Here is a 15,149-nt window from a genome sequence, read left to right as displayed (position 1 = left end):
TCCACAGATGTGCCGGCCTCGCGGTTGGGACGGGCCCCTCGCAGAGAGCTGTGCATCACGCTTTGTTCTGTTTCTTGAGGGCTGGTGTGTGCATTTGAAGCTTCATCGTTTGGGTTTTGATATGCGGTGGCCTTAGGTTTAAATAATTTATATTTTCAGTTCTCGTTTTGTCTTTTAGTCCAAATTACTTAGGATTAGTATTAGGTCTCTCTCCCTCCTTCCGGCCTTGGAAAGGCAGTGTCTGTGTATCGGGGGAGAGGTTCAAACAAGACTTGCCAGTGACCAGTAAGTTTCTGCCCCGTCTTGGCTTCTGATCTTCTCCAGAAACCGTCCTTATCACCAGTCTCCCGTATATGCTCCCAGCGCATCTGTGACATGACGTGACGTACCGTGTGGGGGGCAAGGACGGATGAGTGAATCTCTTTAAAGGTGTTTCCCACATTCTACCGCCCGACGCTGTCTCCTGCTGCCGTCGTCACTTGTCGCTGCTCCTGGAGACCTTCAGGGACGAGCGTGTGAGCCCCCTGGGCTGCTGGGGACCAGCGTGTCCCAGGGTCCTCCTTGTTCCCCTTGTCACACGGTCTCCCCGACTGCGACCCTGGCCCCTTGCCTTTGTCTCCTTGCTCCTCATCTTGTCCTGCGTCCTGCGTCCCGGTCTCCTGTTCCCTTGCGGCTCCTGCTTCCGTCCTGCACGCCCGCGTCTGTATGGCCCCTTACGGACTGCCTGCAGACCAGGAACTTGCGCCACGTATTAGCGGAGGAGGGTCTGACGTCTCTTGACCCCTGGCGATCGTCCCAGAGACTCGCGTGGGGGTCCCAACACGAGGTCGGAGGAGCGAACGGCACCCGGCTGGGTCACGAAATGTCTCCCCGGGTGGGCGCTAATCTGAACGTTCTGCCGCAGGAGCCGTCGTGACGATCACCACGCCCGTGAGCATGAACGTGGACAGCCTGCAGTCTCTGTCCTCGGACGGCGCCACCCTGGCGGTACAGCAGGTCATGATGGCGGAGCAGAGCGAGGACGAGTCTGTGGACAGCACGGGGGACAGCGGGGCCGCGCTCGCCCCCACCCACATCAGCGGGCTGGTCCTGGAGAACAGTGACTCCCTGCAGTAGGGCCGGCACAGCCCAGAACCGCGGGGCGGGCCTGACTTTTTACAGTTTGCACAGCAAACATTTTACACACTTTTATTTCTGACATGTTTTATACGTAGATGGAGAAGAATGCACTTTTGTATTTCATAGTGAGCTTCGAGAGCGCCCTCGCGGGCGCGGCGACTTTCCGGTGTGCGTGTGTGTGCGTGTGTGCGTGCGCGGGTTTTTAAGGAGATTCTTTAAAGGTTTAACGCTAAAAATGTGATGGATGACAGACACCCCCGTGAGCCCCTAATTAGTTAAGGGATAGTGCTGCCGTTTTCTAGAAAATTATGCAGTTTTAATTTCGTTCTGTGGTTGAAGCAGGTCCCAGTGGGCTGGTTTATTTGTGTCGCCCACGGATTGGAAGAAGCTTCTGCACCTTAAAACTGCCAGTGCGAGGTAGACGCCCACGGCAGCAAAGTGCGTGTGGCCCGTGGTGAGCGTGCTCTGGTGGACGTACGCCGAGGTCCCCATGGACTTGGTGAGCCTGTTTCATTTGCTATATATGAAAAGAAACTCCTATTTTTACCTTGCTGGAATTATTGGATAAAAAGCTATTTTTATAAATTCGCTATGAATTGGATTATGACTATATTGAGGATAAAATTTCTCGAGAAGAAACACACGTGCTTACTATTTCAATTTGGAATGTTCTGAACTGACCAAATTTAGTGAACCTGCCCAAAGGTAGCTAGCATTCCACGGTTCTCCACCGTCCCGGGGGAGCGATTGACATGTAGTACCGTAGAAGAAACAAGCGTCTAATGCAGTTTTGACACCTTCGGACTTCAGTTTATATGTAAAAGCTCAGATTGCATTTCACACTTGATCTGAACCTGTATCTAAAGGTGTTTGCTAAATAGGACTTAGGTGAGTTAAGTGAGGTGGTAACCAGTAGTCAGAAGCTGTGACCACACACGTCAGTCTAATTTAAATTCGACTACAGTTAAATGGTTACTGCACCAGTTAGCTGTGTATTGTTTTAGAAGTTTTTAGTCGGCCCTATGTTATGCATAGAATGTTTATTATAAACTAATATAAGATGTGCTCTGTGCCACCGGCTCAGAGTGAGGCCCAGTAACCAGCACCCGCGCTGTTACGCAATTAACATGTCCCCAAAGCGACACAGCTCCCCGGGCGGGCTCTCCGGCCTCAGCTCACACGCGTCTGCCGTCGGTCCCGGGGTCAGTATTTTCTCCCCGTACGTCGTCGCTTTGGGATTCCCGGACCCCCCACCCCCACCTCCCCCCCCCACCCCCACCCCCCGCCTCCCACCCCCACCCCCGACTTGATCACATGAGGTTTGGAGTAATTTTAGGACTTCCGTTTCCCGGTGACAAGGCAGACCAAAAGAGTAGACTGGGTTTTGTTGCCTTTGTTTTCATTTATTTGCAAGTGGGGCTTTTGCTCAGAAAACAAGCCACCTTGTCTCATCGAGCCTTTGTGTCGTCTTAAAGGGGACGCCCAGTGTTCGTGTTTCTAAAAGGTGGTTTGGTGTTTGGGAAGGTCGCCGGTTCTGGAGATTCAGCAGCCGTCATCAGTTACGGACCAAGGTTACACTGCAGAATATCTGGAGCTGGGGCAGATTTTTTCTGGAACTGATTCCCCTCCCCCCCCCAAAATTGGTTAATTACAGTTAATCACAGAAGACTTATTTCCTAGGTAACTTAGGAGGCGGTAAGAAATACATAGAATTTTCTTTGAAAAATACTTCAGGAGCTTTAAAAGAAAAAGTGGACTAAACTCTTTTGGAGCGAGAACAACATTTTTAAGCAACAGTTGCGTTCCTTATTTATAAACAATTTGTAATATTTTCAGTTTCGTAGATCATTTTAACTTGACCTAAATCCTAACTTGATTGGACTTCTTGAAACTAGGAGCTGTGGACACCAGCCAGCCACCTCCTCCCTCCCCAGTCCCTCCAGTCGCCCCGCTCTTTGGGTGCGTGTGGACGCACAGGCAGGTCACTGCCCCCCGCCCCCCCTCCCCCCCTGCCCCAGGGGTCATGTTCACTGAGCTGCGGCAGCCTGTTAGTCGAGGGCTGCACAGACTGCCTGTTCGGAGACAGACGGGGGCCGTGCGGGGTCCCGCTGCCCTCGCTGGCCTGAGATCGGCCTTCCGTGCCCGGTGACGCACCGCGCCCCCTGCGGCTGAAGCCGGTTTCCTTAGGCTCGAAGTTCTTACCGGGTTCGGAGGACTAGGATGAGCCGTCCAGAGACAGGGCGCTCGTGGACAGGCCTCAGCTTCCCCCCCACTCTCCCCGCGAATAACCGAGGTGCTCGGAGACAACCTTGGCGTGGCAAGCCGTTTCGGTTCATAAAACCGCTGCCCGGCGTGCCTGTCGTCGGTTTGCATTTTATAAACCCCCATCTTCCAGCCCTCGGACCTTCAAGAGAACCTTTGAAAATGGGACTCCCTCGAGCGTTCATTTTCACGGCGCAGATTCGATCCTGACTTTCCGCCAGAAGGACGCTCCGGACGTGTCCCCAGACCCAGAGTAAGAATGTCGTTACCCGTCCCGCGGCTTCGCCGTCCCCCGACGAGCCGCCGCCGCCGCCACCGGCCCCGGCCTGCCGTTTTCTGACTGCAGGTAGTGACGTCCGTTTCAGTCTCTGTCCGGGACGCGCGGTGGGGCGGCAGGTGGTACCAGAGCGCACCCGCGGGTCGCAGCGGCCTTTTCTGTGCGGCCCTCACCTGTGTGAGCCGGCTCGGGGCCCTTGCCTTTCAGACAGACCCAACCCTGCCTGGACGGTGGGCGAGGCCCACCTCTGGCGGTCAGGGACGGAAGTGACCCAGCAATCTGCCTTTGTTTTAGTTGTGTTCGGTCTACGAACTGACAATCTTTAAAATGTGAATACTGTAACAATATGTTTTCTTGGATTGTTGTCTCGAAAGGGGATTTTTGTGAAGCAATTGATTTATCAAAGCAAAAAAATTAAAAATAGAAACATGCTTCGTGGATGTGTTATTTTGTAAAGCTGGTGGCACCGTGGGCTGTTTTTCCATTTTAAGGAAACACTCAAACTGTTGACGGGTTTCGCTGGTGACGCGGGGCTCGTAGTGACCCCTGCACGTTGTTGGAAAAGGAGGATTGCACTGGTGGAGCACTCAGGTCCATTTGCATTTTCTGGAATCTTCTTCAGCTGCTCACTTCCATTAGTTGTTGGCATTCCGGGAAAGAATCGGAAAGCTTTTGTTTGTTTTTTGTTGTGGTTTATCATAAACGTAACTATTTTGACACTAATGGGAAAATGCTTCGTCGGTGACATATTGCCTATCATAGCGCGTGTTGTGGAATGACCCACGGCCGCTCCCGGACACGTCGGAGCGCCACGTTAAGGCCTTTCAGCGAGGTTTCTTCTTCGTAGGCCAGTGTGTTGGAACTCCCCCCACGCTGTTTATGCTCAGAGGCTAAGGTCAGCAGACTCGAGTATTTTTAAAAAGTGCATCTGAAATTGCAAGCCTTGCGGGTGACTCGACCAGCCGGCTCTGAAGTCTGTTGTTTTAGGAAACGTTCTGAGCAATTTGATGGCAAATGGAGCCCCTGTGTGCTCTCTCCAGCTCCACTAGGTCAGAGGTGAGAGGCGGACACGAGTTGTTAACCAGGTGAGACCTTGGCCCGGTCCTTGGCGCCTTGAGGGTTCAAGGGCTTTGTTGGTAAAAGGAAGAAATTGGTTTATAAGGTTTATTCTAGCTCAAAAATTAACATTTATTTTCTTCCGAGGTTTTATTTAAATCCAAGTTAGTTAACATTCTCTGCAGACTTGGCCTCAGGAAGAGAACCCAGTGGTTCATCGCTTCCATACGAAACCCGGTGCTCATGCCAACAGGTGCCTCCTTAACGCCCGTCACCCATCTAGCCCCTCCCCCCACCCACCTCCCCTCCTGTCGAAAATGTTATAACTAATAAAATCTATCCGTCTGTCTGGAGAGATGAGTAAATGAGTGATGACGTGGCGAACCCTGAAAATCAGAAACCTGTTCGGATCAACGTTTGCATTCGGTTATTCTCTGCAGAGGTCATTACGTTCTGCGTTTGGTGTTTGGCCCGAGTGCTGTGCTCTAGACATTCCGAGAAGCAGTTTTCAGTGGCAGTTATTTTTGCCCTTTCACAACAGGCCCTGCCGTCTTCGCTAAGACCTAAGATCTCCGAACCGTTTTTACGCTCGAGTTTGCACAGCTGCAGAGCAGAGCGTCGAGGCACGTGGGACCAGGAGACAGAGGACCCCAGGCAGGCGGCGGGCCCGGGGCTGCCTTCCGGGGCGCCCACCGGCCTGGTCCCGCCCCCTGTCCCCAGGCCCAGGCCTGGCCGCCCAAGGAGGCGGCCCACCTGCTCTCAGCTAAGGCCTGCCTGGGGTGGCGCACTGGACTAACCGGTATTTTCCACGCAGACGGCATTTAGGAGGCGGATCTCGCACAGGTGGTTCCGCGTCCCGCATCGTCATTTAAATGAACCCAGGACGTCAGCCTGCAAAAGCCGGTGGTGACTTTAATATGAACGAGGAGTTCTTAAGTTGCAGTGTGGTTGAAAAGGCACGTTTTAAAGATGTCGATGGCTTTAGTTGCTTAGGCGTTTTCAGAGAATGGCGTGTAGAAAGAAATCAGGTACGTTTTAAAATATTTTGCTTCACGTCACCTCAGTTTCGTCTGATACTAACACAGCGGTCGTGTCAGAAAGAAGCGGTGAGGCCTGTAACCGTTTACGCTCGCTGCCAGTGTAGACCTGAGCCCTCGAAACCAGAGTTCTGTTAGACACGGCTGGAGCTGGAGGCAGAGCAGCCACGGAAGGAGTGTTTCTAGAAGGAGAAGTTGAGTGTGTGGAGGACGATGGGCTGGGCCCCCAGGAGGTCGCTGATCAGAGCAGGTGGAGAAAAGTGGGGGGAGGGCCGACGCCAGCGGTCCGGGGGCCGCGGGGGGACGGCGCTGGGTCAGTGGGACATGATGAGGGGCGTCTTTCTCACCTCGTGGGAAGCCTTTTAAGACCCCAGACACGTAAACGGCCCAGTGGGTTTGGCCGGATCCAGAGGAAGCATTTGTGTCAGGGAAGGACGCTGTGCACCGAGCAGGTGGGAATCTGAGAGAAGTGTTTTTCTTTTCTAACATCGACAGCCAGCGGGGAGTCCGCGTTTACGTTTGAGGGGAGAGTCCTGCAAGTCAAAACGAAGAGGCCTGGCAACCCAGAGCAGGGCAGGGGACGTCGTGGGCAGGTCCCTGAAGGGCCAGTGTGACACTGCTCGGCCCGCCGGTGGCTCACCACAGTCAGGGATCTAGGGCTTGAAGCTGCTTTGTCTCGGAAATGGGGGCCTGTGGCCTGGGGGTAGGACCCTCCTCACCGGGACCGCCGTCGCGGGGTCCTCCCGGTGTGCGCCGTCCCACAGGCCCAGCCGGGGGGCCGCGACAGGGTCCCCTGAGGGCCTCTGCGGAGACATCCTGGGCGCCCGGGCCGGGGAGAGGTGAGAGGTGGTGGGTGCAGGGCTGTAGGCGGATGAGCCAGGTGCGCGTGGCAAGCAGGTGTTCTCGGGTCTGGCTCGGTTGACAGGGGGGTCGGGCCTCCTGACTCGGACGGAAGGCCGCGTGGCGGTGGAGGGGCAGGGGGACCAGGGCGGGTCGTCCTCGGGGCCCGGGAATGGGCCTCCCCCTCTGTCAGGTCGTCCGTGCGGGACAGGGGGAGTCCAGTTCTGTGGCAGCCTTTTACCCCCACGTCCCTCCAGCCGGCGAGGCCCTGCCCCTGTCCCCAGCACCAGCCCGGGCGAGGCCGGAGGTGGAGGCCCGGGCCCTCCGGGTTCAGCCTGTGCTGCGGGCACGTCCCGGGGCGCAGGGCCCCCCTTCTCAGCCCTGCCCACTCACGCCTCTGCGGCAGGTTGCCTTCCGTCGGGGAACAGTCTTGGGAGGCAGGGGGCCTCGGGCCAGAGGTAGGGCCTTCAGGGGGCGGCGGCAGCTCCTCCCCTCGTGGATTAGGGCCTTTGCTCCCTGTGAGAGAAGGGTCGGGCTGGCGGGTGGGGGTCTCCCCGGGCCCCGCCCTGCCCCCAGCACCCCTGTGAGCGAACACGGCCTCTTGGTGGGGGGCGGGCCCCTAATGTCCGGGCTGTCGTCTTTCCCCTCCCGGTGCTCTGCTGAAGGGGGGCCGCCCCGAAGGGGTTTGTCCCTCTTTGGATCCAGTCACCGGGTAGCCCCGCAGCCGCAGCTCTGAGCGCGAGGAGACATAGGATGCAGTGGGTCACCCGCTGCCCGTGTTGTCAGGCCGACGTTCTCGGGGCCTCTCCGCCTGGAGTGGGAGCAGGGTGGCAACAGGACGGACAGTGAGGCTGGAAGACAGGTCGGAGGGGAGGGGAGGGAGGCAGAGGCAGGCCTGTGCATCCCGCCGCTCTGTCAGGCTGTCAGGACACGCACATCCCAAGCCGGGTGCCCGGGGTGGAGGGACGCAGGGACGCGGGGCCTTGTCCAAATCTTGTCCAAACCCCGCGTGTGCGGTCCGTCACCAGCTCTCGGGAGGCCCAGCAGTTAACGCCGGGATCCGGAAGGGGAAAACGCGGCTTGCAAACCATCCTTACTTGGGATTGGAGAGGTTGTCTCACGGTTCGCTGCCCGTCGAGTGGACGTCCTGTAACCGTTTGGATCCTGAATCTTTGCCCGGGAGTGTTTGTTTTCTGCAGTGTTGGGGCCTGGTGGCTGCTTAGTTTTCCCCAGTGGCCTCAGCGGTATTTCCAGCCCCGCGTGCTCTCCTGGGCCGTTGGCCATTGAGTGAGACCCTTCTGAGCCTGGGCCAGGTTTTGTTCCCGCCGTGACGTCAGAACTGGGTCACCCAGAGTGTCTGACCACGGCCTCCGCGGTTTCCAGCAGCCTCCCGTCCCTGTGCCCCCCAGTCCTCCCGTCTTGTCAGTGGCCTTGGACTGTCTCTCAGGGTCATCACACGTGGTTCATCTGCCTTTGCCTTTCCTTAAAGGTATAAGCTTTTAGTGGAGTAAATACCTGTTTCAAAATGCAACTTTTGGGTCGCCTCGGTGGCTCAGTAAGGTGTGCGACTTCGGCTCAGGTCACGGTCTCGCGGTTCATGAGTTCGAGCCCCGTGTCGGGCTCTCTGCTGACAGCTCGGAGCCTGGAGCCTGCTTCGGAGTCTGTGTCTCCCTCTCTCTCTGCCCCTCCCCCACTCATGCTGTCTCTTTCTCAAAAATGAATAAATGTTAAAAAAAAATTTTTTAACGCAACTTTTGATTTTATTCATTAAATTAGAAATACCTGGCACGTATTTGTTACTGTCCGTTAAATTCTCACTTAATTTTAAATTAAAAAAATCTAGACGGCTCAAACGGTCCTGAGGCCATCAGCTTGCACACACACTGCCCGCCGAGCTCGCCCACCAGGCAGCACGCAGGGTCCCTGCTCACCGGTGAACGTGTGCCCTGGTGGAGCGCCCACGAGCACCCTGCCCGGGTAGCCGGGGGACACGCCGCGCAGCCAGAGCGGGCCTCCCGCCGTAAGGCCAGCTTTCGGGGACCCCGGCGGGCGCCAGGGTGGGTGGTGCCCTGATGGGGCATCGCCTGCTGGCGTCTGCCTCACCCTGCCCGGTCAGCGGGCCAGGCCTCCCTCCTCTCCCCGCTCTCCCGGTGGTTCCGGTAAAGGGTTAAGAGGGATCGGCAGGCCACCCTGGCCGTGCCCGCTGGCTTGTAAAGCTCCTCCGTTCTCCTGACCCCGTGGCCTCTGCTGTAAGAGCCAACAGCCCGGACACGGTCGCCGGGACCTTGGAAGCCGGGGACTCACCCAGTGCAGAGCCTTAGCGCACACGTGTCTTTGGGTGGGACTTGTCACGCGTGACCTCCAGACCAGCGAGCTGACCCGAATAACCAAAGCCGGCCTCTGGGGAGGCGGTCTGTCCGTGACCAGGCAAAAGTGCTCCTGCATCAGACAGGCACCAAGCCCAAAATGAGGGGCAGCTTCTTGGCTCGGCTCTGGAACGTTCTCCCCTGCTCATTCTGGTCCCTTGGGCCTGTCGTGACTTTGTCGGCACATTTCTGCCCCGGGGCCTTTGCACTGGCTGTGCCTGAAGCCTAAATAGGATTCTTACCTGCCATCTGCTGCTAGGCGGCCTCATACGACTTTCTAGTCTCAAATGTCCCCTTTGGGTGGGCATCGGCTCAACCTGCTTCTCCGCTCTCTGCAGCCCTTTCCCTGGTTTTTCTCTTCTGTCATTGTAGTAAAATATACGGAACATAAATCCACCATCTGAACTAAATTTTTAAGCATACAGTTCTGTGGCATTAGGTACGTTCACGTTGTCGTGCAACCCATCCCCACCGTCCATCTCCAGAACTTTCCGTTTTCCCCAAACTGAAACTCAGTCCCCATTAAATACGCCCACTCGCCATCCGTCTCCCTTGGCCCCTGACGGCCCCCGTTCTACTTTTCGTGTTTATGGGTCTGACCCTTCTAGGTGCCTCTGTGAGTGTGACTTCCGCGACTGGTTTACTTCATGGAGCACAGTGTCCTCAAGGTTCGTCCCCATATCGTGTGTCAGAACATCTTCCCTCTTAAGGCTGGGTAATATTCTGCCGCGGGGACAGACCGCACTCGTTTCACCTGCCAATCTCTTGGCGGCAGGAGTCGGTCCTTGATCCCACCCACCGGGGGTCCGGTGTGGAGGCCTTTGTGATTCCAGGGCCTGGAGCCGTGTCTGGTGTGAAGGGGGTGCTTGGTAACGTCTGCTGGGCGCAGAACGAGCTGTTAGTGTCTCTGTGCTGTCAGGCCGCCCCCTCCCCCACCCCCCCCAAGGCTGCTCCGATGTCCCCCTGCCGGGAGTGGCAGAGGCCCATGCCCGGGACAGGGGGAGATACCTGCCCACTTAGGGGTCAGCGGTGGCCAGCACTCCCCACCATGGGCCTTTTCTCCCCCTGATCGTCACTAATCCAGTAGATCAGGAAGAAGCTTGCTTTTGGCCTATGTCCCTGAGAACATGAGAAGGCAAGCCGTCAGGCCAGCCTCCCGGGGAGTGAAGTGTCACTGACGGTATCTTAAGCCAAGGCAACAAAACCCCGGAAGGCTATTTCCAGCACCTGCCGGGCCGTCGTGGAGGACAGCCGGCCCCTCCTCCCACAGGCTGGGCTCCGGGAATCCGGCGTGCACCCAGCTGTGACAGAAGGGCCGAGAATACGGCCACCCCCAGGCGGCCGTGGGGGAAACGTCCCCTCTCCGGGCTTCTTGCTGGAAGAGACGCAGTCGTGGCTCATTCAGCAAGAAGGAAACCGCCCGGAAGGCCAGACTCCGGCGGTGCCGAAGCCGGACGACCCGGCTCAGGCTGGCTGCCAGTCCACGGCCGGTCGCACCAGGGACGGGGCGGAAGGCGCTCGGCCGCCCCCACCCGTGGATGTGGCTGCGCTGCCCCCACGCACCGGCCCAGGTCCTGCAGGGGCTCCGGGTGGTGCGTCCGACGCCAAGCTCGTCAGGTGCCCACACCGTGGCTGCAAAGCGGCTACAGGAGAGCGATCGGTGCTTCCTGGTCTGCAGCTCGGAAGGCGGCCTCTGTCTCCCACCGGGAGAGACACCAGAGACCAGGCGAACCACGCCTGCTGGGCACGGCCCGGAATGACCGTGGGAGGCAGGGGCCTGCCGGCCGTGCGGGGCTGGATTCCGGGTTTGGACCCGAGGAGCTCCATCGGCTCGCTCGCCGGGACAGTAGTGTCCGAGGCACGTCTGTCACTTCGGGGGTTCCAGCAGAAAGCGAGCCCTCGGGGGGGGGGGGGGAGGGGGTCAGCATTCACGTTTGATTTTTCTTTCTCCTTAGGACTAGCCGCCCCCACTGCCATTTTAAGCTGGGCCCGCAGCCGACTACAGACCCCATACGCCAGCTTCCCTGCAGCCAGGCGTGGCCGTGCCCGAGTCTGGTCCAGTCGGCACGGCAGCCACCTGTGCTGACCCCCGCCGGCCGTGCCCGGCGCGAGGGGCTTCCTGCCACAGCCCCGCTGAGCGTGGCCCCTCCCTGCCCAGGCCCAGGGTTGCAGGTAGGAGCCTTCCTCTTAGAGACAAGGTGTGGACGACAAGGGAACTGTGTCCAGCGGCACCCGGGCTGTTCTGTGCCGGAGGATGTGGGGATGGGGGCGGGGGGGAGGCATGCCAGCCAACGGGAGGCTTGTTGTGGAAGGCCCGCTGCTCCACGGGGGACGGCCCCAGAGGAGCAGCGTCTGAAGGTGACGGCGGGGACGGCCAGGGACATGCAGGCGGGAGCTCCTGAGCCCACCCCTGCTGCTGCCACCGCGGCCCCGCCCAGCTGGGAAGCTCATAAAGTTACCCCAAGACCACCGCCTGCGGCCACGGGCACTGCCCCCCGGGTCTGCTCCTGGGGCTGGGAAGGAGGGAGGGAGCAGGCCCCTTGGGGCCACAGTCTTTTGCCACCAAGTAGGCAGCGGGGGTGGGCGGGCGCCTGACAAGGTGGAGGGGCCCCCAAGGACGTTTATTCCCACCAGCCTTCCGGTGCAGACCCCAAGTCAGGCCCGGGCTGGGGCGGACGGCGGAGGGGAGGCTCTGGGCTCCACGCCGAGCATCGGCATACGGTCCACTCCGTGGTGTAGGGGACCAGGCTATGAAAGGGTCGTGTTAAAAACCGTTCAATACCAGCACTGTTGGGGGGAAAGTAAACTGGCCCGTCCGGGAATCTCGTGATCCTTCAGAACGGGCCACCAGACAGGGCTGCCTTCTCCTCCCGCTCATTGGCCCACAGAGGCCTAATACGGCCACTGTTGAGGTTCAGAAACACGCCCAAAATATTTTCCCTTTGGTCCAGAAACTGGATTTACCAGCTTTGTGTAAAAAGATTACTTTTTTTAACCACTTATGCACAGATACGAGTCAAACAGTTCTAGCTGGTGACTTAGCACGAAAAGAGCGGGTCCCAGGGCCTGCCTGGCCAGCCAGAGGCTCGGTGCCTCCAGCGGCCGCTCATGGGATCTGCCCACGGATTTCCAAAGCCTTCGTGGTGCTGCTCATTTAACTGGTGACGTCGGAAGGTGAAGCTTACGTGCCCTGCCCCCCAGTACAACTGTCCTTCCTATGTAGTTTATAACTTCTGGACAGATTGATGTTCAGGCTTTCATGACCTTAATTAAGCCGCCTTCCCTCCTAGCTTAGTTGCATCCTGCACTGTGATTGAATTTCTTCCACAGCCGACCCGTGGACACAGGTTTAAACTGCGCAGAGCCACTCACGCGTGGATGTTTCTCCACAGTCTAGTACTGTAAATACCGTAAATGTATCTTTTCTTCCTGCTGTTCCAGCGTCTTCCTCTCTCTAGCTTAGTCTGCTGTAAGAACACAATATTTACGGTATTTGTGTGCCCAACAGAATACGCATAAGAATACAGCGTATTTAACGCATCACCAGCAAGTGATGCAGGAGGAGGGCACCAACTGGGCAGTAGGAGGCTGCCCACGGTTAAGTTTCTGAGGAACAAAAGCGACAGAATTTCTACTGCAGGGGGAGAAGGGCTGGCATCCCTGACCTCTGTGCTGCTCAAGGGTCAGCTGTCCAGCCTTCATTCACACAGTCTTTTTGTGGCGTTTGCTAGGTACTAATGTAACCCCACTTTCTACCTACCAGGCCTGGGACTCGAGTGTTTATCGGCCTGTGACGTCCCCTCCCCCTCTGAGCATCGCCGGGAGCCCTCTGTCCTGCTGCATCCCATGGCTGCCCAGCCCTTTGCCAGGGACCTGCATTCCCACTGTTCTGGGGGTGCCCTTCAGGATCCTCTCGGGCGGAGCACATCTTCCAGTGCTTTCTGGGGCCAGGGGGCCAGTTTGCTGTTACAGGAGAGCGTGGCCTGCCTGCCTTCCCGTTCCAGATGTTTTCAGGCTCTGCCCCCTCGCCTCCCAGCCTCCACCTGCTAGAGATCAAGTCAGACGCTTTTCTCATTCCCGAGGCTCTGGGTAACCTGGGTTTCCCCACCCACCTCCGGAAGCTGCTTTTGGATCCTTGGTGATCTAGCATTGCACAGTGATGTCCCCTGTGTGGGTGGGTCTTTCCCTGTCCCTTGCGGGTGGACCCTCTCAACCTTTTGTTCTGGGACAGCTTTGTGAATTGTTTCACTGGCGATTTCCTTCCCTGTTCCCTGGAACTATTTCTAATCAAATACTGGAATCCAAGAAGCTCAACGAATTCCAAGCACAAGAACCATGAAGAAAACTATATCAAGATATATCATGATTTCCAAAATACTGAAAAAGAACAAAGCTGGAGGGCTCCAGTTAGTTCCTGATTTCAAAACTTACTATAAAGCCATAATCATCAAAATAGCGTGGTACTGGCATAAGGAGGGATATAGAGACCAGTAATACGGAGTCCAGAAATGAATACTTATACCTACAGACAACTGATCTTCAACAAGAGCGCCAAGACCATTCAATGGGAGACCATGTCTCTTCAACAAACGGGGTATCCACATTTAAAAACAGGACGCCGGATCCCTACCTCACACCATGTATGAAAACTCCAAATGGATCATTGAACGTCATTTACCAGAATAACAGCTAAAACCAATAGAATTCTCAGGAGAAAAGATAGGGGTAAAACTTCATGATCTTGGATTTGGTAATGGGGGTCTTATTATGTGCCACCAAAGGTACAACAAAAGAAAAAAAAAAGATAAACTTCATCAAAACTTAAAATATGCACTAAAAGTCATTAGCAAGAAAGGGAAAAGATACTCCACAGAATGGGAAAAAAATCACGGATCTAGAAAACACGAAGAACTCCTACAACTGGACAACAGAAGACAACCCAATTTAAAAATGGGCGAAGAACTTGGGTCGGCGTTTCTCCAAACAAGACACACAAATGACCAAAAAGCACATAAAAAGATGCTCAACATCACTGTCATCAGGGAAATGCAAATCAAAACCACTTCCTCCCACCATGATCATGAAGCAAAACAGAGCCCCCCCTCCCCCCCTCCCAACAACAGTGTGGACAAGGACCTGGAGAAACCAGAGTCTCTGTGCACAGCTGGTGGGAATGTGCAACGGCACAACCACTGTGGAACAATTTAGGGGCTCCTCAAAAAATGAAACAATGACCACACGACCCAGCAATTTCACTCGTGTGCATATAACCCAAAGAATTAAAAACGGGCCTTTAAACAAAATACTTGGACACACATGTTCATGGCAGCACAATTCCTAACAGATAAGAAATGGAAACAACCCAAACGTCCATCAGCTGTCGAAAGGACACACAAAACATGATCCGTGCACACGATGGGGTGTTATTTGGTCATAAATAGGGATGACGTACTGACAGCTGCTACAGCGTGGGTGAATTTCAGATGCTGAGCGAAACAAGCCACAGACGGACGAGAGGCCAGGTTGTAGGATTCTGGCCAAACCCAACAGACAAACCCAGGGGGCGGATGTGGGGGGAGTGGGGGGTGCGAAATGCACGGGACTTGGCTACACGAGGCGGTGGCTGCACGACACTGAGAACATACACTTTTTAAGTTTTTTTTTTTTTTAATGTTATTTTTGAGAGAGAGAGAGCACAAGCAGGGAAGGGGCAGAGAGAGAGAGAGAGAGGGAGACACAGAATCCGAAGCAGGCTCCGGGCTCCGAGCCGTCAGCACAGAGCCCGACGCGGGGCTCGAACCCACAAACCGTGAGATCGTGACCTGAGCCGAAGTCGGACACTCAACCGACTGAGCCACCCAGGCGCCCCAAAAACTTACACTTTTAAATCGTTCATTTAAGGTTATGCGAATTTCACCTCAATGAAGAAACCCCCAAACACTGAAGCCACTGTAACCAGCCCCGGTACCCAGGAGACAGCACCTCCGTGTGAGGGCTCCAAACAGGCCCATCCTTCCCTCGCCGCCTTTCTGCTGCTCCCCATCGTAGGCTCTTCTCCAGAAGAGCACTTTCCTCCACTTTTATCCACCCTGCTCTGGTCATTTGCCACAAGGGCTCACCCGCCTGGCCGTATCCTGTTTGACAAGATTTTCTTGCTGAGCCGTTTTAGAAGAAAGGTAAAGAAACACACAT

General features: G+C 56.2%; 1 protein-coding gene and 1 long non-coding RNA gene across 8 annotated transcripts in view; one reads left to right on the top strand and one right to left on the bottom strand.

Annotated features, from left to right (window-relative positions):
* The window catches only part of PKNOX1 (PBX/knotted 1 homeobox 1), a 58,622-nt gene extending 54,533 nt beyond the window's left edge, over positions 1 to 4,089 (top strand). For all 7 annotated transcript variants that reach the window (XM_023238681.2, XM_023238680.2, XM_023238682.2 and 4 more), the window contains one exon: positions 905 to 4,089. In XM_023238681.2, coding sequence (XP_023094449.1) covers positions 905 to 1,116 — 212 coding nt within the window. In that variant the 3' untranslated portion in view covers positions 1,117 to 4,089. The remainder of the gene's footprint in view (positions 1 to 904) is intronic.
* On the bottom strand, positions 4,013 to 14,696 carry LOC109503279. Its single transcript, XR_006584760.1, has 2 exons — positions 9,200 to 14,696; positions 4,013 to 9,030 (listed from the first exon to the last, which is right to left on the bottom strand). It is a non-coding gene; the product is annotated as an uncharacterized LOC109503279 (long non-coding RNA).
* Positions 14,697 to 15,149: the final 453 nt, after the last annotated feature.

This window comes from Felis catus, chromosome C2 (assembly GCF_018350175.1).
Source record: "Felis catus isolate Fca126 chromosome C2, F.catus_Fca126_mat1.0, whole genome shotgun sequence".
In the NCBI taxonomy this organism is placed as follows: domain Eukaryota; kingdom Metazoa; phylum Chordata; class Mammalia; order Carnivora; family Felidae; genus Felis; species Felis catus.
This window is presented reverse-complemented; position numbering and strand designations above follow the sequence as displayed.